Source organism: Yarrowia lipolytica, chromosome 1E, assembly GCF_001761485.1.
Source record: "Yarrowia lipolytica chromosome 1E, complete sequence".
Taxonomy (NCBI): domain Eukaryota; kingdom Fungi; phylum Ascomycota; class Dipodascomycetes; order Dipodascales; genus Yarrowia; species Yarrowia lipolytica.
Genome location: NC_090774.1, coordinates 2,944,528 through 2,962,724, shown reverse-complemented (window position 1 = coordinate 2,962,724; position 18,197 = coordinate 2,944,528). Strand labels below are relative to the sequence as shown.

Sequence of the window (18,197 nt, the reverse complement as noted above, 5' to 3'; positions counted from 1 at the left end):
AACCGGATTGCATTCACTAAAACACCACAGCTAGCTACGGTATATGTTACAGTCATAATGTACCAACATACACTACAAGTACTCGTACACTCATTCAATCACTCAATCATCATCCCCCTATATACACATATATACATTAGTCTTTTCCTCGTGTGCGGTCTCAGTTGGTCGGTCGACAGATGCAGTTTAAACCGAGTTGAGAAGAGGATGCAGCTGCTGGTAGTACTGGTCGTCGACCTTAGCCTGGATCTCCTCCTTGGTGAGCCACGCAAAGTCCTGCACGTCCCGGCTGGGCTTGAACTCGCCCTGGACAATGTGTGACTTGACGTAGAACTCTCGCTTGTCGCCGTTCTTGAAGAAGCCCGCGGGGGTGTGCGACACGTTCCAGATGTTCATGTCGGGGCCTCCGAGCTCGTGGATGCCTCGCTTGGCGGCCTCATCGATGGTCTCCTTCTCGTTGATAACGACCGAGGGGAATCGCCAGCCGTTCTTGGTCTGGGCCAGTAGGTACAGGGTTCGGTCCAGCTTTCGCTCCAGTGACTTGACGTCGTTCTGCTTGTCGGCCTCAGTGATTCGGGAGTTGGGCTTGATCACATCCTCCTCGCCCTCCTCGGTGCCCTTCTTGGCGCCTCGAGAGCCCTCATTGTCCTTGGTGGGCACGGCGATCTTCTGGGGCATTGTTCGCTCTCGGTGATTCACCACATCGGGAATACCCTCGGGGTACACTACTCCGTCTCGGGCCTGGGTGGGGATCTTGTTCAGCTCTCTGTACTTTCGCTCAGCAAGAGTACCTCGCTTGAAGTAAAGAAACGAGGGGAAGGTCCACATCATTCGGCGCTTGAGACCATCCATGTACTCGTAGTACTGCTTGGCAAAGGGAGTGGGCTCGGAGGTGACGATGGGGATTCGAGACAGAATCATGCCTCCGGAAATGTTGGCCCGGGTCTCGGCAGTCAGACGTCCGGCCTTCTTGCCGGAGGTCTCTGCAACAGCCTCCTTGGCGGCGTTCCACGCCGTGCTTTTTGTCGAAAAAGCCCGAATCATCTTGAGTATGGCGGGTGAGATATATCGTGACAGCGTATGCAGTGCAAACTTTTGGCGGTTGAAATTTCACAAGGTTAGGGTAGGAGGAGAACGATGCGACAATGTGGTATAAAATGAAGGAGGGAAAATGTGAGTGTGATGTGGTATTGGGCATATCACACATAGTGTAGAATATTCCGTTTTTTAGAAATAGTGTATTGAGAATAACAGCGGTCCAGTGGTCTTATGATTATGTAACGAGTACAACGATCGTACCTCGTCAGCGTTGTATAGTCAGCTGAGCACTAAGTGAGCCATGCAACAACACACGATATTTGTATAGGTAATAAGTGGATCTGAAAGAGATTTTAACATAGAGACTCAGATTGGATACAACATTTCATTACTGTTTCTTCCAATCTGACACCTCCATTACTGCCAGTATGTCATACACTTATTTACACTCAATCACATCACACCTCCGCGTATAAACTTTTGGGTGCGCTTTCGACATCTAGATCATCAACACCAACTAGAAGGACACGATGTTCGGTCTATTTCTTTCCGCAGAGCTCCAGGGAGTCACAGAGTTGGGACCCACGCTACCCTACGAGTTCTCCTTCAAAATTGAGTGCAATTCGTGCCATGAGGTCCACGAAAACTGGGTCACCATGAACGCCCAGGACAAGAGCGACATCAGCGGCAGTCGAGGAGACGCCAACTTCGTCTTCAAGTGCCGCTTCTGCAAGCGAGAGTCGTCTGCCACCCTCACCGAGACAGGCAAAACTCTCAACGCCGACGATAAGAAGCCCGCCGAGATTCTGCAGATCGACTGTCGAGGTCTCGAGCTCAAGGAGTTCCGAGCCGACGGTGACTTCCAGTGCAAGGGCGAGTCTGGCACACCTTTCAAGGAGATGGATCTATCCGAGGGCGAGTGGTTTGACTACGACGAGAAGAACAGTGAGGAGGTGTCCGTCACTGATGTTAAGTGGGATATCAAGCGGGTGTAGTTATGACAGGGTAGAACGCGAGGTATAGATTGATAGATGGTGTTTGGACGCTGGCTGTAGAGTAGATGATGTTTGGTTGTGTAGAGACTTAAAAACTGTACTTGCAAACGAAAAAGGGTAGCTGATATATACGTACTACAAGTAGAATGCAACCTCCAAGGTGTCGATGGAATCTACCTTTGGAGCTCTCGATCTATGGGAAGATGTATGTATTGGACCTGTAATAAAATCATACACGCCAGAGACGATACTTGTACTGGATACTGGTTCATACGATACAACTGCTTACACTCATAAGACAGCAATAGCTTTAAGACACACACATTCACAGAAAGTAGTTAAGGGATAGATTACTATAGCTAAGGTTAGTAGGGAACAACAAAGACAAGAGATGCCATGTTTAAAATCAGGCGACACGAATCGTCATATCCTGGAAACCTATTTTCTTGATTGCGGAATCCAGTTCAGGGGATTGACAGAAGTTTTTCATCCTTAAAGGTGTTGCAAACACAGTGGAACATACCTGAAGTTAGTAAGAGAAGTCGAGACATGTAAAAGATGCCACAAACAAAGCAAACGTCAGTGCTTCTTAGAGGATTGGGATTAATCAGGGAAGGGAAATGCCTTCTCACCCTACTTTGCATCATCTTCCGAACGCGTTCGTGGCCTCCAACATCATCAAAAACGTACCATTTGAGAAAGGGTGGTGTCTTTCAGTCGAAGAGAAAGACACCTTGGAAACCGACAAAAAGACCGATTAACGAGATGACACTTCAGGTAGCGCCAGCTAACCTCCGTGTCACTTTATTACTCGGAGATTCCGTCGTTTTCCGCTCCAAAAAGTGTGGAGTGAAGAAAGTCAGATCAAGACAGCACAGATTTTTATGTACCTTCTACCGGGTAATTTAGTAGTTAGGGTTGCCAACTTAGAGTTTCACAGATGTGCTACAGTGCAAACTACTATCGAGTCGGAGCGAGATCTCTAGAGAGTTGTTAAAGGCAATGGATGTATGAATTAAAGAGGGGGGACAATTATGAAGTATATAAACATCTCACCATAGACATCTTGGCTCATTGGAATCACCTATAGTTGTTGTGGCTAGTACGCAGGTAGTTATAAACCAGTTGTTATTATAACCTATACCATTAGAAAGAGGAACTCCAGCTCTTCAAAATTAGACCAAATTTCACTATATTAAGAGCTTTTATTCTGCTACTACAACATTCTTTTCTGCCTCATCCCCAAATCGCTTAATAACAAACCTCCCAAAATAGGGTTAGGGCAGAAATTATTTTGGATGTTTTTCAAAAATATACATACCAGGAGATAGCGATATTGGCGATACCTTCAGCTCGAAAACTGACACAAACATCTCGTCAACATGAAGTTCCTCACCAGCAATTTCGTCCAGTGTGCTTCCAAGCAATGTGTTTCTTCCGGAAACGCCTTTCCTCTGACCTTCTCTGCTCTGGAGATGGTCCAGCAGGAGGCTGAGTTCGATCCCGAATTTCTCGTCAGCATGCTTGAGAGAATAGATTGGGCTGCTCTTGTCAAGGTCGCAAACGATGTGAGTATAAGAGGTGGAATGAGGCGGAATTATGAGTATAGGAACGGTGACAGAGCTTTGAGAACATGAAGGTGTATCAAGGAGAGCGTGTGACTGATCCTGTGCAACTAACAGACGCTTTGAGAGTGCTGTTGTCGACGGGCGGATTCGACACTTTCCATAATGTATACGGGCTGTTTCTGAACCGTCAGTGGAGTCTAGACGTCCAAGATGGTCGAAAGCAGTCTCAAAGGCAGCCGCACAGCCAACGGATGGACTACGACAGACAGCTCTGAGACGGCAGCAGACATCATAGGACGTTTATACGTGGTTTATGGTGTCTAAATCGGACTACGAAGTCTAACATACCGTCTATACTGTCTCTAAAATGTTCTACTAAATGGTCGGTGTTCATAGACTGGTACAGGCTGCATTTATGTCGTGTACAAAAGTTGCCTACCGTCTACATTTCCTATGAGGGACCTACTGCCAAGTACCTTTCAATACTAATTATAGCTCGGAAACGAATCTTTACCAGATGTCAAGCCCGAAATCGACGAGCCGTTCGCTGAGGGAAACCAGGGTCTGCTCCAGGAGCTGCACTCCCTACTTATCGAGACTTGCATTGTGGAGGGCACCATGAAATGCGAGAACTGCGGCCACACCTACTTCATCAAGAACTCCATCCCCAACTTTCTGCTTCCTCCCCACCTTGCTGCTTAGGTAGAAGAAGACATTATTTATGGATGGGCAAGACAGACAAGAAAAATAACGTGAGTGCAACTCACAAAGCATGTAACAATATATATTAGGTAGAAAAGCAGTTCGTGATTGTGCATACAAGAAACGGTAAGACAACGTAGGGATAAAATGCATATGCTATATAAATACTATACTGTTTCGCCGTCACCACGGTTGCGGCTAATTGCAGAAATTGAAATAATCGTTACCCTGATCGTCCCACATGTCATCATTGTTGATCAGATCGAGGTAAGTCTGTTGAGCAGCAGATACCTGAGGCTCAGGAAGCCGAGGCTGCTCTTTTTTCTGTTCTTTTTGTTCCTGTGCAAACTCCTCTTCAAAAGAGAAGGCATCTGAGCCACCCTTCTTGTGGTACTTTCGGGGAGTCTGACGCTGCTTGTTTTGCATCATGAAGGGCATGGGAGGAGGCACAGAAGGGGGGGAATTGTCTGTTCCTGTGTGGGAAAGGTCACCGAGAGTGGTGGAAGAATTCATGAACGCGTCCTTCTGCCAGTTAACAACCTGCAGCTTGGTTGACGACTTCTTGTAGCCACACAGCATGAACTGTCGTGCGGCAATCTCCTCCTCAATCTCCTGCTCGTACGAAGCATCGTCTTCAGGTGATACAGGTGGCGTTTCGACCTCTGCCACTGTAGACACGGTGATCGGAGCCGGCTCCGTCTTTCGAGTCTGAAGCTTGGGCCGTCGGTACGAGCACTTTCGAGTGTAAATGTCCGTAGAGTGAGGAGGGGAAGGAGTAGAGGATCCTCCTTGCTGCTGCTGAGAGTGAGCGATAACCGAAGAATAAGAAAGTTCAGGAGACCGTGAACCAACGCTAAAATAGTCATCGGAAGAAGTGCCACTGCTCTGAGACATGATGGTCAGGGATCTATGAGTAGGCACTTTGGGAGGGATACCAGCGTCCAGAATGTGACCACCGTTGGTGACAGTGTTCGTCCGCTTGAGTTCCTCCATGGAACCAAAACTGCCAGCAGTGTCAGTTCGCTTCTGCACAAATCGCTCGGGAGACAGCTGGGGAACATTAGAGAGACTCCAGGGCGCGTTGGAGAGGTCGTTGATGTGCTTGGACATCTCATTACCACGAGCTTGGAACGGGTAAGCTCCATCAGGAGACTCGACCGGCGTCTCTCGAGGGACATACATGCTCTTGGCTCTGGGCTGAGCTGCCGGCCGGGTCTTGGGACGAGTGATAGACGATAGTCTGTTGGCTACCAGGGGCGAGTCTTCAGGCTCGGAGGTCATCTTACGGGCGGAAATGGGAATGGCAGGGATCGTGAGAGTCAGATCCAGATCTTTTTCGTCGACTAAGAGGGGCGGGGGAGCCTTTTCGGTCATGGAACGACGTCGATGAGCCAGACGTTTGAAGAGCGACAACTTCTCTGACTTTTCTTTGGCAGGAGTAGTGGGCACGGCTGGAATCTCAAAAATGTCCGAAGCTGTAGCTTTGGGAGCCTGCACAGGCATAGAGTGTCGTTTGGGAAGACTCATGCTTGTAGGCAAAGAGGGCATGGAGGGAAGAGTAATGGTGGGCATGGTCTTGGACATTGGAAGAGACTCAGAGGGCTCGTTGTTACTCTCCTGGACAAACTCGTCTGTCTGCTTCTGCTTGAGTTCCTTGGCTCGTGCTCTAGACCGCTCAAACTCCATGGGAGGGGGCAGAATGGGAATCTCATGAGCCAAATGCGAATGATGATGAGGCTCGTGAGGGAATTGAGCATGCTGCTGGGGAACAGGGGAGCCCCAAGTGCCGTCAAATCGGTCGGGTGACGCTTCTCGAGACGGGTATGCAAGTAGGTGTTCGTCGGGTGTGAGTCTGACCATGGATGCTGCCAGAGCGTGTCCATCGGACTTTGATCGGGGCCTGAGATCCGGTTTGGGGTCAGAGGACCGCTTCTGTTTTCGTCCTCGCTGCTTGGGAACATTCAGACTATCTCCAGAAGCGGCAGACGATCCTCTTGAGTGCTGATGAACGTGCAGTTCATGATGTTGAAGATGAGCCACGTGATCGTGATGCTGCTGAGTGTGAATGGGGCTCTGGGTATGGCCTCGTCCTTGTCCCAGCAAAAGAGCCTCGGGGATTGGGGTGGAACCTCGTCTCATGGGCCTGACGTCCAGCTTGTCAGGAGATCTCTGTGGACTAAGCGGAGGCTCAAAGTCTCGTTCAGAGTATGCATTCTCCGAGCAGGCGGAGGTGAAGGAAGCTTCACTGAGGGAGTCACTTCCAGGACGTTCTAGGCGTCGTTCACAAATAATTTGAATGTCATCTTCTTCAACAGGAGACCGAATGGCTGGTTCCGAACGAGGTACATGAGCGCTTTTAGATCGTTGTTTGTAATCTCGGTGAACCAGGTAGGTCTCCTTGAAGGTGACGTCGTGGGGATTTGAGGGGAGATCTGCAGGGCCCTGATGGACGGTGAAGATCTCTCGATGCATGTATTTTCGCAGCAGGATACGCTGTTGGTCCTTGGTGAGGTGGGGCACCTTTTTGAGCGAAGCGGGCGCGGTGTCGGACTCGATCAGCTGTTGCAGTTGCGTCAGTCGGTTGTTGAAGTCGTATCGTTGTTCGACAGAAAGAGCGGGTGAAGGGGGCGTCTTTAGTGTCGGGTTGATGGTTGTAGTCGGAGGGGCAGTGACGTCTCCAAAGAGAGCCTTTTCTGCCTCCTCCCTATTGAGCAGAGTTGAATTTGTGTTGCCCATGGGGGCGGCGTTAAGGAGTGACTGTTACAGGGTGAGTGTGGTGACAAAGATTTCTCATCTTCGGGCTGCTGAGTATATATATGGGAGTCTCTGGCTCTTTGCTTCTTGCCTCTATGACCAGCCGACCATTTAACAACTCTAATGCTCTGATACGGATTTTTAGGGACATTTTCTTTGTGCTGGTGCGTCCCAACTGCGCTTTTCAGCCCCCATCAGCAGCTTTAGACTCCGGGTGCATGGTGACGCATGAGGGTGCATCAGATGGGGCTGGCTGGAGAGCTGGACAGGAGAGAAAAAAGGGCACTCAGGGAAAAAGGCAAGACAACAATGGCGATGGAGGTCCGGTCGATAGACGAGTCTTATTGCGTGATCGACGTGTGGACTCGGAGATAATTGGGATTGACATGCACATGTGATGCCGTTGAGTGGAGATGCGTCACTGTCTTACTCCTGGTATATTAATTATGAGAGTGCAAACGCACGTACAGCAACGGTAGACCAACGGAGACCCCTACGTCGTAGATTAGTGGGGCAGTTGAGCTGGAACCCATCCTACAAATGCAGTGGGCATTGCTACAGTAAGTTACCAAACTAATCGAGTCCAATGCTATTAGCTCCCAGTCCAGAGTACCCAGAATCAGTACATACACGCACACTAATGTGTCCGTATGTCCTACGTAAACGAAAAATATATATACAGTATATTCATATTTGCACTAAAACAGCAATTCCTACCACTTGGATTGCCCTGGGGTTGTCTCATATGTCAGACGGTCTATTGTCCTGCGCAGGCCGGGCTTTGCAGTTAGACTCGGGCTCTCAAAAAATTAATGAGCAAGGCTGGTATCCCAAAGCTAAAGGGGCGCTAAGGCAAGTGAAGCCTCTCCCAGAAGGGCCAGCTAGAACACCAATAGGGGCGTACGAGGAGACCCAAAATGAGGGGCACCAGGCATGAGGGGTTTTATCTGATGATCCAACGGGTTTTCGGACCTTGGATGTCCGATTAACGGGAAATTAGTCGTCTACCAACCACTGTCAAACCCATAGTTTGTCCAATCGTCTGAAGGGCTGTCTCACTTGGTTCTGACAAGTTGGCTCCACTACCCATTGTCTCCACAACCACCCCCCCCCTTTGATAGACATAATATTTCACAAAGCCGTCGATATAATAATATTCCACTAAGCAATCCATCAAACCTCGTCCTTCTGTAATATGTCTCTCGTGCATGCGCTTCACCCACCAACGACGATAATTGTGCGCGTTGCTCAGACTCAGATTGGGTATAATAATGGGTATGAATCGACCATATCAACGCCCTAAATAATGAGACACGGCTCAAACAGAAGTACAACTCCCGCTTAGCCGTGGCACTCCCTTTTTGTCCACTTTTTGTCTCTTTTAGGGTCGATATAGAAACAAGGTGTATCAGGTGGCTACAGTAGGCATTTACAAGGACATAAGTAGCAAGGAGTTAACGTAGTTGCAGTATGTGAGGCTGTTTCGGATGGCTGATCAGAAGGTCTGAATCAGGAGAGGTGCTAAGGGCTATTTAATATCAATTCCGTGGACCTTTCAACACTACGATACTCATTGTAATCAGTGCAGAGACAGTGCAGAGACAGTGCAGAGACCGAGTCTGTCTTCACAAGAACTTGCTGCTAGTAGCACGAGTATAGCATACTCGTAGTAATGGCAGATTGAAACCATCTGACATATATATGACATTTTCAACGCACGGGTGTGGCACTGTGAACCTCCCTAAACACCTCCTACAACTACCGTACAAGTAGTATTGTACATGTACAGTACATACTGTACACCATACAGGTACCAATCGAGACTACAAACTGTATAGGTGTGGTGGACTATGGCCGAAGCAGATAATCACACACGAAACTGGAGTAGAGTAGTTTCAATCAGCGTCATTGAAGAAGGAAGAACTCCCTTGAAGTTGAATGTCCACACTTTCAATCGTACATTGTCGTATTTAGTCTCCATAACCTCGGTCTTCCATCTCAACTAATACCTCTAATTTACTTGACTATACACTTGAGACTCTGCTTGACCCCATTCTGGTCGAGCTTAATTGAAATTTTCCAAAGTGAAATTTAATTAATGCAGACTGATCTAACCACCACCAACATCACCCGTCTCACCATGTCGACTGAAGAAAGAGACGGATCTCCCGCAGAGGTGCACTCTGAAGCTCCTTCTGAAACTGGAACACCCGAGCCCGATTGGTCGGTCAGCCGAGAGGCCCGAGGAGACCGGCCCTACAAGTTTGGACAGCGATATCTCAAGGACGAGGAGTCTGTGTGGGATCACAATGCCTGGGATCACGTGGAATGGGGCGAGGAACAGCGTGTAGAAGCTGAGGAGAAGCTCGCCAAGCAGAAGGAGGCACCCGTGACGGAGTTCGACAAGAAGGCATACATGGCTGATCCAGCCCGATACTGGGATCTTTTCTACAAGAACAACAAGGAGAACTTTTTCAAGGACCGAAAGTGGCTGCGAGTCGAGTTCCCCGCTCTATACGAGGCTACCAAGGCCGACGCCGGTCCTGTGTCCATTCTGGAGGTTGGCTGTGGAGCCGGCAACACCATGTTCCCTGTTCTAGGTGCCAACGAGAACCCCGATCTGCGTATTTTCGGCTGCGATTTTTCCCGAAGAGCCGTTGAAATCGTCCGAGAGAGCGACCAATTTGACCCCAAACACGCCGGCGCTTCTGTGTGGGATCTGGCTGACCCTGAAGGCAACCTGCCCGAGGGTATTGAGGAACACTCTGTGGACATTGTGGTAATGATCTTTGTTTTCTCTGCTCTGGCACCTGAGCAGTGGAAACAGGCTATGAAGAACGTCGACCGGCTTCTCAAGCCCGGGGGCCGAATCCTGTTCCGAGACTACGGACGGTACGATCTCACACAGCTGCGGTTCAAGAAGGGCCGTTTGCTCGACGAAAACTTTTACATTCGAGGTGACGGAACTCGAGTTTACTTCTTTACCGAGGAGGAACTGCATGATATTTTCGGAGAGCGATTCGAAGTTGTCAAGGTCGGTACTGACCGAAGACTCATGGTCAACAGACAGAGACGGATTAAAATGTACCGAATTTGGCTGCAGGCGGAGTTTAGAAAGAAGGAGTAGACGAGCGGAGAAAGTCTACTGAGCGACATGAGACGGGTACTTGATGAGTATGAGTAATGTAATACTAATGGTTATGGATAGCAATGCTTGCAATACGTATGAACCGCGTCGTGTACCTATTGGTGGATCGGATGATTGCTTTTGGTCGAGCGCAGCACGTAATATTAATGAACAGCTATATTAGCTAAGGGTGAATGGTTAGTAGCTATATGAGGCGGTAATAGACGTGACGTGAACCATCATGCAATCATGACATCGGTTCTCGTACCAGTTTCTCGGTACCTATCTTTTATGTTGAAAGTGCCGAATTCGAACATTCTTCTGTTCCATCTGGTCCACGGTCCAGTTCCAGTTCTTCAGAGCGTACTTTTCGTCCTTCACCAGGGAACTAGGGTTGCCCTCAGAGCCCTTGGTCCACAAGAACTCGCCTGAGTCCGTAGGAGCCGTCAGATTGGGCGACAAAGCAGCCACGAGAGTTGAGTAGCATCCTTCCTCCTTGGAGACTCCAAACACAACACCAAAGCTCCGGAAACCGAGATTGAACAGTGGACCTACCAGTGGGAGGCTGTTCCAGTGTCTGTACAACTCTGTCTCCATGACAAAGCCAGGGTGCACTGACATTGATAAAATATGGGGGTAATCCTTGGCAAGTTGGTTGATGAGCTGCATGCCAGCGGTCTTTGAGTATCCGTATCTCACAAATCCATAGTACAGACCAGGAAAGCCATCCTGTCGTTTATCCAGCGGTGCAGGTTTCATGGCAAAGTGATGGCCGATCGACGACAGGTATACAATTCGGGGCTTGGGTGCCTTTTGTAGAAGATCAAGCAGTCTGTCTGTCAGCACAAAAGGGGCCACGTAGTTGGTTTGCATTTGCACCTCCCATCCATCCTTGGAGTTTTCTCGGGGAACAGCCATGATGCCGGCATTGTGGATGAGCAGATCGAGCTTCTCAGTATTCTGAAGTTGAGCTTCCACCTTGTCCAGCGACTTGATATCAAGTAGATCCATTTCCACGATTGCCAATTGGCCGAATTTGGCAGTTGCGGGAATAGACCCGTCCAGCTGGCGCTTCTGAGCCTCAGCCTTGATGTCGTCGATCGCCTTCTGGCCCTTGAGCACGTTTCGCACTCCCAGAAACACGTCCCAGCCGTGCATGTACAGGTGGAGGGTGGTGTACCATCCGATTCCCGAGGAGGCGCCTGTGACGAGTGCTGTTTTGGGGCTCGTTTCGGGGTCGTTGAACGGCAGCGTGTTGGGGTTTTCGAGTGACATGATCGTGGTATTCGCAGTTGTCCTGAGGGATGTTGTAGCGTGGGCAATGTACTTCTAGGGTGTGGGGTGGGGTGCGGGGGAGTGTCAGTTAGTGTTTTAGTGGGCTTAGTTGAACCAATATATGGGGGGGGGAAGACACAGAAGTCACGAAGCGGAGAATTGCATGAAGAAACACTTCGATGGGGGGAGAAACTAATGGAAACAAAATCTATGTTTATACCTTTTCAATTGATTGGTCATTATAGCTCTTGTGTCTGTCCTAACTAACCATACTAATCATTTAATATTTAGGTCCGCACTCGGGCAGGGTGAAACAGTGATGAGACATGGTGGTTGAGGGAAGTTGATTAGAGGGATATCTTATATGCGGAGAGCGAAGTGCAGCATTTTGCATTGTTTTTAGTCAGTCTGATTATGTACAGTATACAGTAGTGACTATAATACTCTCCGACGGTTCTATACTCTTTATTACAGTAGTTGCTGGAAGATAGCTCTGACTCTTCTTTTCCCACAATTACTACATTGTAGTGACCACACTAGAAACTAGTGTACCTCCCACTGCATTCATGTGCTGAACAGGTTAAGAGTAAGAGGTGATTACATCTCGCCTGCCCCTACCAAGACTTTTAGCCGCATTTTTTAGTCGCCTTTTTACAGTATAACGCGTCCCACTCTGATCCGTCTGTCAGTGTCATCTGTCTGAACCATTACAAATGCGAGACAGTATTTAGCTACAATTGTAGTCGAACTGTTTGTCACGTGTCTCAAGCTGCAGCTCAACGGCTTGTCAAAATATATTTAATTTACCAAAGAATCCCTTGATGCCAGCTCTTCGAATCACAGAGAGTACACCATTTCCCATTATGGCACGTCCCCAACCGTATACCGAAATGGCGTCGGTACCAGTATCATAATTAGTACATACTTCTATACCACCAAACCAACGTTAGGCGACGTGCAGCTCAAAGTTGTCTTGTTTTGATGGTCCAAGATGGGCGATGTTGACAGATTGTTGATGATGACATCGCACTGTCGTCCATTACCCCTGGGATATCTACTTTACTGCTCGTACAGTACTTGCACTGGACAAGTTCCAGTACGAGTATGTACGATAGTCGTATTACTGTAATTATTTCACTCGCAGCTCGTAAATGAACACTCGGAACGAACAATGAATATAATAAACAGTAAGACATCGTCTTGATCAATCCTAGCAACAGCTAGAAATCTATCCTGAACAACGATTCTCAATTGTACTCGTTGTTAGAGACACAGCAGCCAGTATTATACACTGCTGGTATCGTGCACTCACGTGGGATATTCGTGGATAAACACCTTCGCTCATCCTCACCCACAAATGGTGTCATAATACACCCTTGCATCAACAGTGCGAGAGAAGGAGAATGTTGTATAACAAATAGATCCGATCCTCGCCAGAACGCTTACATGAAACTCTGCATGGGATCATCAGAGACACGGGCATCAAAAATGAGATTAGACACATTTTTGAGTGTGAGCATAATTTGCACTAATGGCTACCTTAACACAACCGGAGGCATAAAATGAGAGCTACTGTTTACTGTAGTACCGGTACGTACTCGTACGAGTGTACTTGTAGCTCCATTTATGATGGGGCCACGTGACAACCTCTTCACCCCCTCGTCTCGACTGTGGAAGTCGCTCGTGTGTTCTTTGTCTGCTTGTTCAAACCGTAAACGCGTCACCGCCACCACGGTTGTATCCGTATGTACAATATTGTATTCCTAACCAGGAAGTTCGGAGGTGGGTACAATAGGGGGATATTATTTGTTGAACAATAGCAATTTATGCCATTGGTGCTTGTATCAAGCATTGAGGGTTATACGAAGTAATAAGGGTTGAATTGGTCGCCATCCCAGGTACATCTGAATGGATGGATGTAAGAACGTCAAACAGACACTCCAGTAATGGTACAAGTACAGTTTGTTTACTTACAAGTTGAATGGTCTTGTCACGAGACAATGGATAATCTTCTGCAGGTGACACCCTTGTCATGCTCAGAAGGCCAGCTCGATTTGTATGTCGTAGGCTAGAGTTTTGGTTTGATTTTTTTGTTTACTGCTGGTGTCAAAAACTCTGACGCGGTTTAGAGCCTACCGAGGCGTTCAAGCGGCTAACACTGGCGACATGGTGGTGAGTGTGATCAGTGGGAGCATAGATCTGTGTGGGTTAGTTACATGCCGTGTGTGTTGGCGACGTTTTGTGTGTATAGAGGTGTTTTATCTGTTGTTTTAAGCCTACCGGTACCACTCACATTCTTCCATCGTATGACTGTGGTGGGGCATGAAAACGTGACGATCGACGTGACAGGGTGCGTTACCATGCAGCAGCCCTAACGTGTGGCGGATGTACGTGTTCTGGTATCCGAGAATGCAGCATGCGGAAAATAGGGGTCTTGAGAATTTTGCGAGGGAGTACGAGTCCCATTCACGTGGCATTCAGGCTCACCTGGCCCCCGGAACACGCACGACAGCAGCTCTTTGATCGACACTCTTCACAGCCTCTCCACCACTCCCCCCCGATCGACAATGGATCTCGTTTTTTTGACACATCAGAGTTAAAAAGTCGAGGCTAATATTTGCATAGTCCATTTCGGGTGATACAATACATGCGGCATCTAGGGGTAAATTGGGTGGAGGCGATGGATGGAATTGAAGTTCCACATGTGGAGACGAGATGGCGGTGATTTGGTGTGTTGGAGGTATTTACCGCTTGTTTCCATGACCAATGTTTGATTGAATTGTAGACAATCTCCTCCCCTTGGCCGTTTTATCTTTTTTTCTTTTCTGTCTTCATCTTTTTAGAACCACATTTTACTTCGCACTGTAACATTCCTGCAGAAAGTAAAAACTGTATAGTGTTTTTCCCTCTGTGTCTCCACACTAAAAGAACACCAAAAAGTCATACATTTTGCACCACTGAAATATACGACATGATGCAGTCCGAGCAATGTGCCATATATAAACAGCGAGGGGCGCTAATTGATCTGCTTTTTCCTTCTTTTCTCCAGCAGGCCGTCTCACTCACCCTAGTCATTCTTTGATTCCCCAACTAGTACACATTCATTAATCATTATGCGACTTTCTCTTTCCGTTGTGGCCTCCTTGGCCATGTCTGTTATGGCCCAGACTTACACCGATTGCAACCCTCTGCACGAGACCTGTCCCGCCGATAAGGCTCTTGGAACCTCCAAGTCCTTCGATTTCACCCAGGGTCCCTCCGACGACTTCCCTCCTTCCTTCAAGCCCCACCGAATCACCTACTCCAACGACACTGGTGTTTCTCTGGCTGTTGTTGAGCAGGGCGACAACCCCACCATTCAGTCCGACTTTTACATCATGTTTGGCCGAGTTGAGGCCGTGGTCCAGGCCGCCCCTGGTCAGGGAATCATCTCGTCTGTGGTTCTCCAGTCCGACGATCTCGATGAGATTGATCTGGAATGGATTGGAGGAGATGCTAACAACGTACAGACTAACTTCTACATCCAGGGTAACACCACCACTTACGACCGAGGTGCCATCCACCCCGTCGCTAACTCCAACTCCGAGTTCCACACCTACACTGTTGAGTGGACCAAGGATGACCTTACCTGGTTCATTGACGGAGAGGCCGTCCGAACCGTGCCTTCCACCTTTTCTCAGGGATACCCCCAGTCTCCTATGAACATCCGAATTGGCGTGTGGGCCGGAGGAGACCCCACCAACAACGCTGGCGTCATTGAGTGGGCCGGCGGAGAGACCGATTACACCAAGAGCCCCTACCCCATGTACGTCAAGTCTGTGAACGTCCAGGACTACTCCACTGGATCCGAGTACTCCTACTCTGACCACTCTGGAACCTGGGAGTCCATTGTCGCCAAGGACGGTGAAGTTAACGCTAACGCTCCTGTTGAGGAGGTGCCTGAGGAGACTACTTCTGCCGTGGAGTCTTCCATTCCTGTTGAGACCTCCGCTGCTGTCGAGTCTTCTGCTGTCGAGTCTTCTGCTGTCGAGTCTTCTGCTGTCGAGTCTTCTGCTCCCATCACTTCTGCTCCTGCTCCCGTCTCCTCTGCTCCCGCCTTCACCAACTCCACCATCTCCACCGGTGTTTCTTCCGGCGCTGTTGTCACCGTTGAGGCCACCGAGCACGTCGAGTCCACCTTGACCAAGACCGTCACCCACTGCGAGGACAACAAGTGCGTCTCTAAGCCTCAGCCTACTGTGACAGTCACCAAGCACTGCACCCTGGACAAGTGTGTTTCTAAGACCATCCCCGTCGAGTACGTTACCGTCACCGCCACTACCACCAAGGTGGTGACCGAGATCTGCCCCGAGGCCAAGTGCCACAAGATCTCATCTGTCCCCGTTAGACCTGCTCCTACTGAGGCTCCTCTCAAGCCCACCAACCTCAAGACCACTCAGACTGTTACCAAGACTGGAACTGTTGTTGTTAAGACCGATACCCCCAAGTCTGAGCCTGCCTCTGAGGTTTCCAAGCCCACTACCGAGTCCAAGCCCACTGCCGAGTCCAAGCCCACTGCTGAGTCCAAGCCCGTTGCTAAGCCCACTGGCTCTTCTCCCGTCGAGGTTCCCGCTGAGGGTAAGTCTACCCAGACTATCCACCTGACCCAGATTGTCACCATTGGAACCCAGACCGTCCAGACTGTTATCCCCCAGTCTGACATCCCCACCGCTGCTCCCCAGACTTCTCCCGTCGTCCAGGTCAACAACGGTACCGTCCCTCAGGTCCCCCAGGCTCCCAACACCTTCCCTGCCCAGGCTAACGGAGCTGCCTCCAAGGCCGTCTCCGTGGTCGCCGCTATGGTCGCCATGGTTGCCCTGCTCATTTAATTGTATTGAATAATTATTTGTTTTTATCGGAATAGAACGATCTGAACGATCTGACCGTATAACCGTATAACCGTATAACCAGCCCACTACCACAGAATCAAATAGACGCATAGGTTCAGTATAAATATCGTATACATGTCTGATTTATCTGGAACATACCGACGATATGATTGAATGTCTCTACTTGTACCTGTGCTGTACATACTCTCCTTTCGAAAGGCCGTTGGTAAGGACTACTTCATAATTTCATCAGCTCCAGTGATAAGATGATGATAACACAACTGGCTAGGTGGTGGTAGCTTTGGTTTATCTACAGATGTGTTGCTTGACTGAAATAATGTCTCCGCCGTGGTTTCACCTTCTGTGGATATCCCGAATCTATCAAACACCTCCTTGATTACTACGAGCTACTGTTCTCGTACCGGTAGGTTAAAGGGAAGACCATGAAAAAGGCTACAAACCGGGTGACGCACGATCGTAGGTACTTCAGTAAAAGCTCTCAAGCATCGATGCTCGTCGTGGAAACTCTGGAGAAGCAGCCATGTCAGCTATATATAGCAGCGCATTAAGAGATGTACAATAGCAAGAACTGATTGTGAGAACATTTTCGGTACCGGTACTCGTACGTTCTTACTTTAGATGCTGTTGGAAAAGACTGTACGCTACAGTAGACAATGGATCAAGCTTTACTACTCGCTCGTACTTGCCATCGTCAGTACAATTCGTTGGTTGAAGAATAGCGCCTCGCATTAGTTACCAATGAGGTCTTTACTGACGCTTACTCCGTCTGAACTCCGCATTACTTGCTCCACGGGTAGCGCACAATTCAACTGAGAGGTTTTTGGGTGTTAATTAGTGAAGTTTCCAGGAGATGGAGTTTGAGTGACACCAAAAAGTAACGGCAATTTAGAACTGTCTAGGCTTTTCAGCTCAGTTCCCGGTTTGCCGAGTTGCCGTGAGAGGTCATGATTTCAAGGGAGCCACGAGGTGTGCACGGTGGGTACCGCCGATCGTACCAAACGAGCAGACCGAGCAGATACTATCGAGCCTAGTGGATTATCGATTCGTCTGCAAGTCGAAATTTCAGTCTGCGACGTGAAACATAGCTTGATGGTGCTTATGTAAGTAGAGCACCCAGCCAAGGTGGATTCAGTTCTACTGCTCGTAACTTGCTAATTGCGGTTGTAATGAGGGCGAAGTCACATACAATACAAAGAGCATGGAACGGACGCAATGGACTGAAAGGATGCCCAAGACACAGCAATGACACCTTTACGTTACTGGGGTAACTGAAGATGAGCCCACCTCCGGAGTTGGAGAGACAGAGTTACAGTCTGAAGAGGGGTGGGTTGAGTGGGGAAGCTGATCGGTGCACAAGGCATGGTTAGGCCCTAGTAGCTTCAATTTCTTCACGCACTGGCGATATCTGACAAGTGCAAGGTACTCGGTACAGTGCGACGCCTGCCAGATCTAGTCACGTGCCTACAAAACTGGACATATTTCGTCTCGTCGTATGCACGATCGGAGCAGTGCACGCCACTTGCTTTTTAATTACGCAGTGTGCTATAATTACCCACACATTACTGTAAAAAATGAGACGGACACGCACACGGATCCACCTTAGAGCGGTTTCACCTCGGTAGATCTTTCGGTTGACAGGGTGGAATTACGGGTTCCGGTAAGTGAATGACCAATGTACGATGTGGCCATAGTGCGAAATGCTCAGCGACCCGGGTGTTCAAGTCCACTTGTACACTTGCACCAATTACCAGTTGGGTGATATTTAGCACTTGTCACAGTGCACTTTTCATTTCATGATACCTGATAAATGCAGGTCTTGAAAATCCAACTTGACTTTTCTCTGAGACAC

General features: G+C 48.7%; 7 protein-coding genes across 7 annotated transcripts; 4 read left to right on the top strand and 3 right to left on the bottom strand.

Annotated features, from left to right (window-relative positions):
* Positions 1 to 186: 186 nt before the first annotated feature.
* YALI1_E29617g (mitochondrial 54S ribosomal protein mL46) lies at positions 187 to 1,044 on the bottom strand (the record flags this gene model as incomplete). Its single annotated transcript, XM_504369.3, has 1 exon — positions 187 to 1,044. The coding sequence occupies one exon, from the start codon at positions 1,042 to 1,044 to the stop codon at positions 187 to 189; it is 858 nt and encodes a 285-aa protein (XP_504369.1).
* A 524-nt stretch (positions 1,045 to 1,568) lies between these two features.
* On the top strand, positions 1,569 to 2,033 carry YALI1_E29611g (uncharacterized protein; the record flags this gene model as incomplete). The annotated part of the gene is made up of 1 exon (XM_504368.3): positions 1,569 to 2,033. One exon carries the CDS (start codon positions 1,569 to 1,571, stop codon positions 2,031 to 2,033), a length of 465 nt encoding a protein of 154 aa, XP_504368.1.
* A 1,382-nt stretch (positions 2,034 to 3,415) lies between these two features.
* On the top strand, positions 3,416 to 4,303 carry YALI1_E29586g (uncharacterized protein; the record flags this gene model as incomplete). Its single annotated transcript, XM_504367.3, has 2 exons — positions 3,416 to 3,601; positions 4,097 to 4,303. The coding sequence occupies 2 exons, from the start codon at positions 3,416 to 3,418 to the stop codon at positions 4,301 to 4,303; spliced, it is 393 nt and encodes a 130-aa protein (XP_504367.1).
* A 198-nt stretch (positions 4,304 to 4,501) lies between these two features.
* On the bottom strand, positions 4,502 to 7,039 carry YALI1_E29557g (uncharacterized protein; the record flags this gene model as incomplete). Its single annotated transcript, XM_504366.3, has 1 exon — positions 4,502 to 7,039. One exon carries the CDS (start codon positions 7,037 to 7,039, stop codon positions 4,502 to 4,504), a length of 2,538 nt encoding a protein of 845 aa, XP_504366.1.
* A 2,116-nt stretch (positions 7,040 to 9,155) lies between these two features.
* On the top strand, positions 9,156 to 10,184 carry YALI1_E29535g (uncharacterized protein; the record flags this gene model as incomplete). Its single annotated transcript, XM_504365.3, has 1 exon — positions 9,156 to 10,184. One exon carries the CDS (start codon positions 9,156 to 9,158, stop codon positions 10,182 to 10,184), a length of 1,029 nt encoding a protein of 342 aa, XP_504365.3.
* A 282-nt stretch (positions 10,185 to 10,466) lies between these two features.
* Positions 10,467 to 11,459, bottom strand: YALI1_E29512g (uncharacterized protein; the record flags this gene model as incomplete). The annotated part of the gene is made up of 1 exon (XM_504364.1): positions 10,467 to 11,459. The coding sequence occupies one exon, from the start codon at positions 11,457 to 11,459 to the stop codon at positions 10,467 to 10,469; it is 993 nt and encodes a 330-aa protein (XP_504364.1).
* A 3,113-nt stretch (positions 11,460 to 14,572) lies between these two features.
* YALI1_E29481g (uncharacterized protein) lies at positions 14,573 to 16,327 on the top strand (the record flags this gene model as incomplete). Its single annotated transcript, XM_504363.3, has 1 exon — positions 14,573 to 16,327. The coding sequence occupies one exon, from the start codon at positions 14,573 to 14,575 to the stop codon at positions 16,325 to 16,327; it is 1,755 nt and encodes a 584-aa protein (XP_504363.3).
* Between the last annotated feature and the right edge of the window lie 1,870 nt (positions 16,328 to 18,197).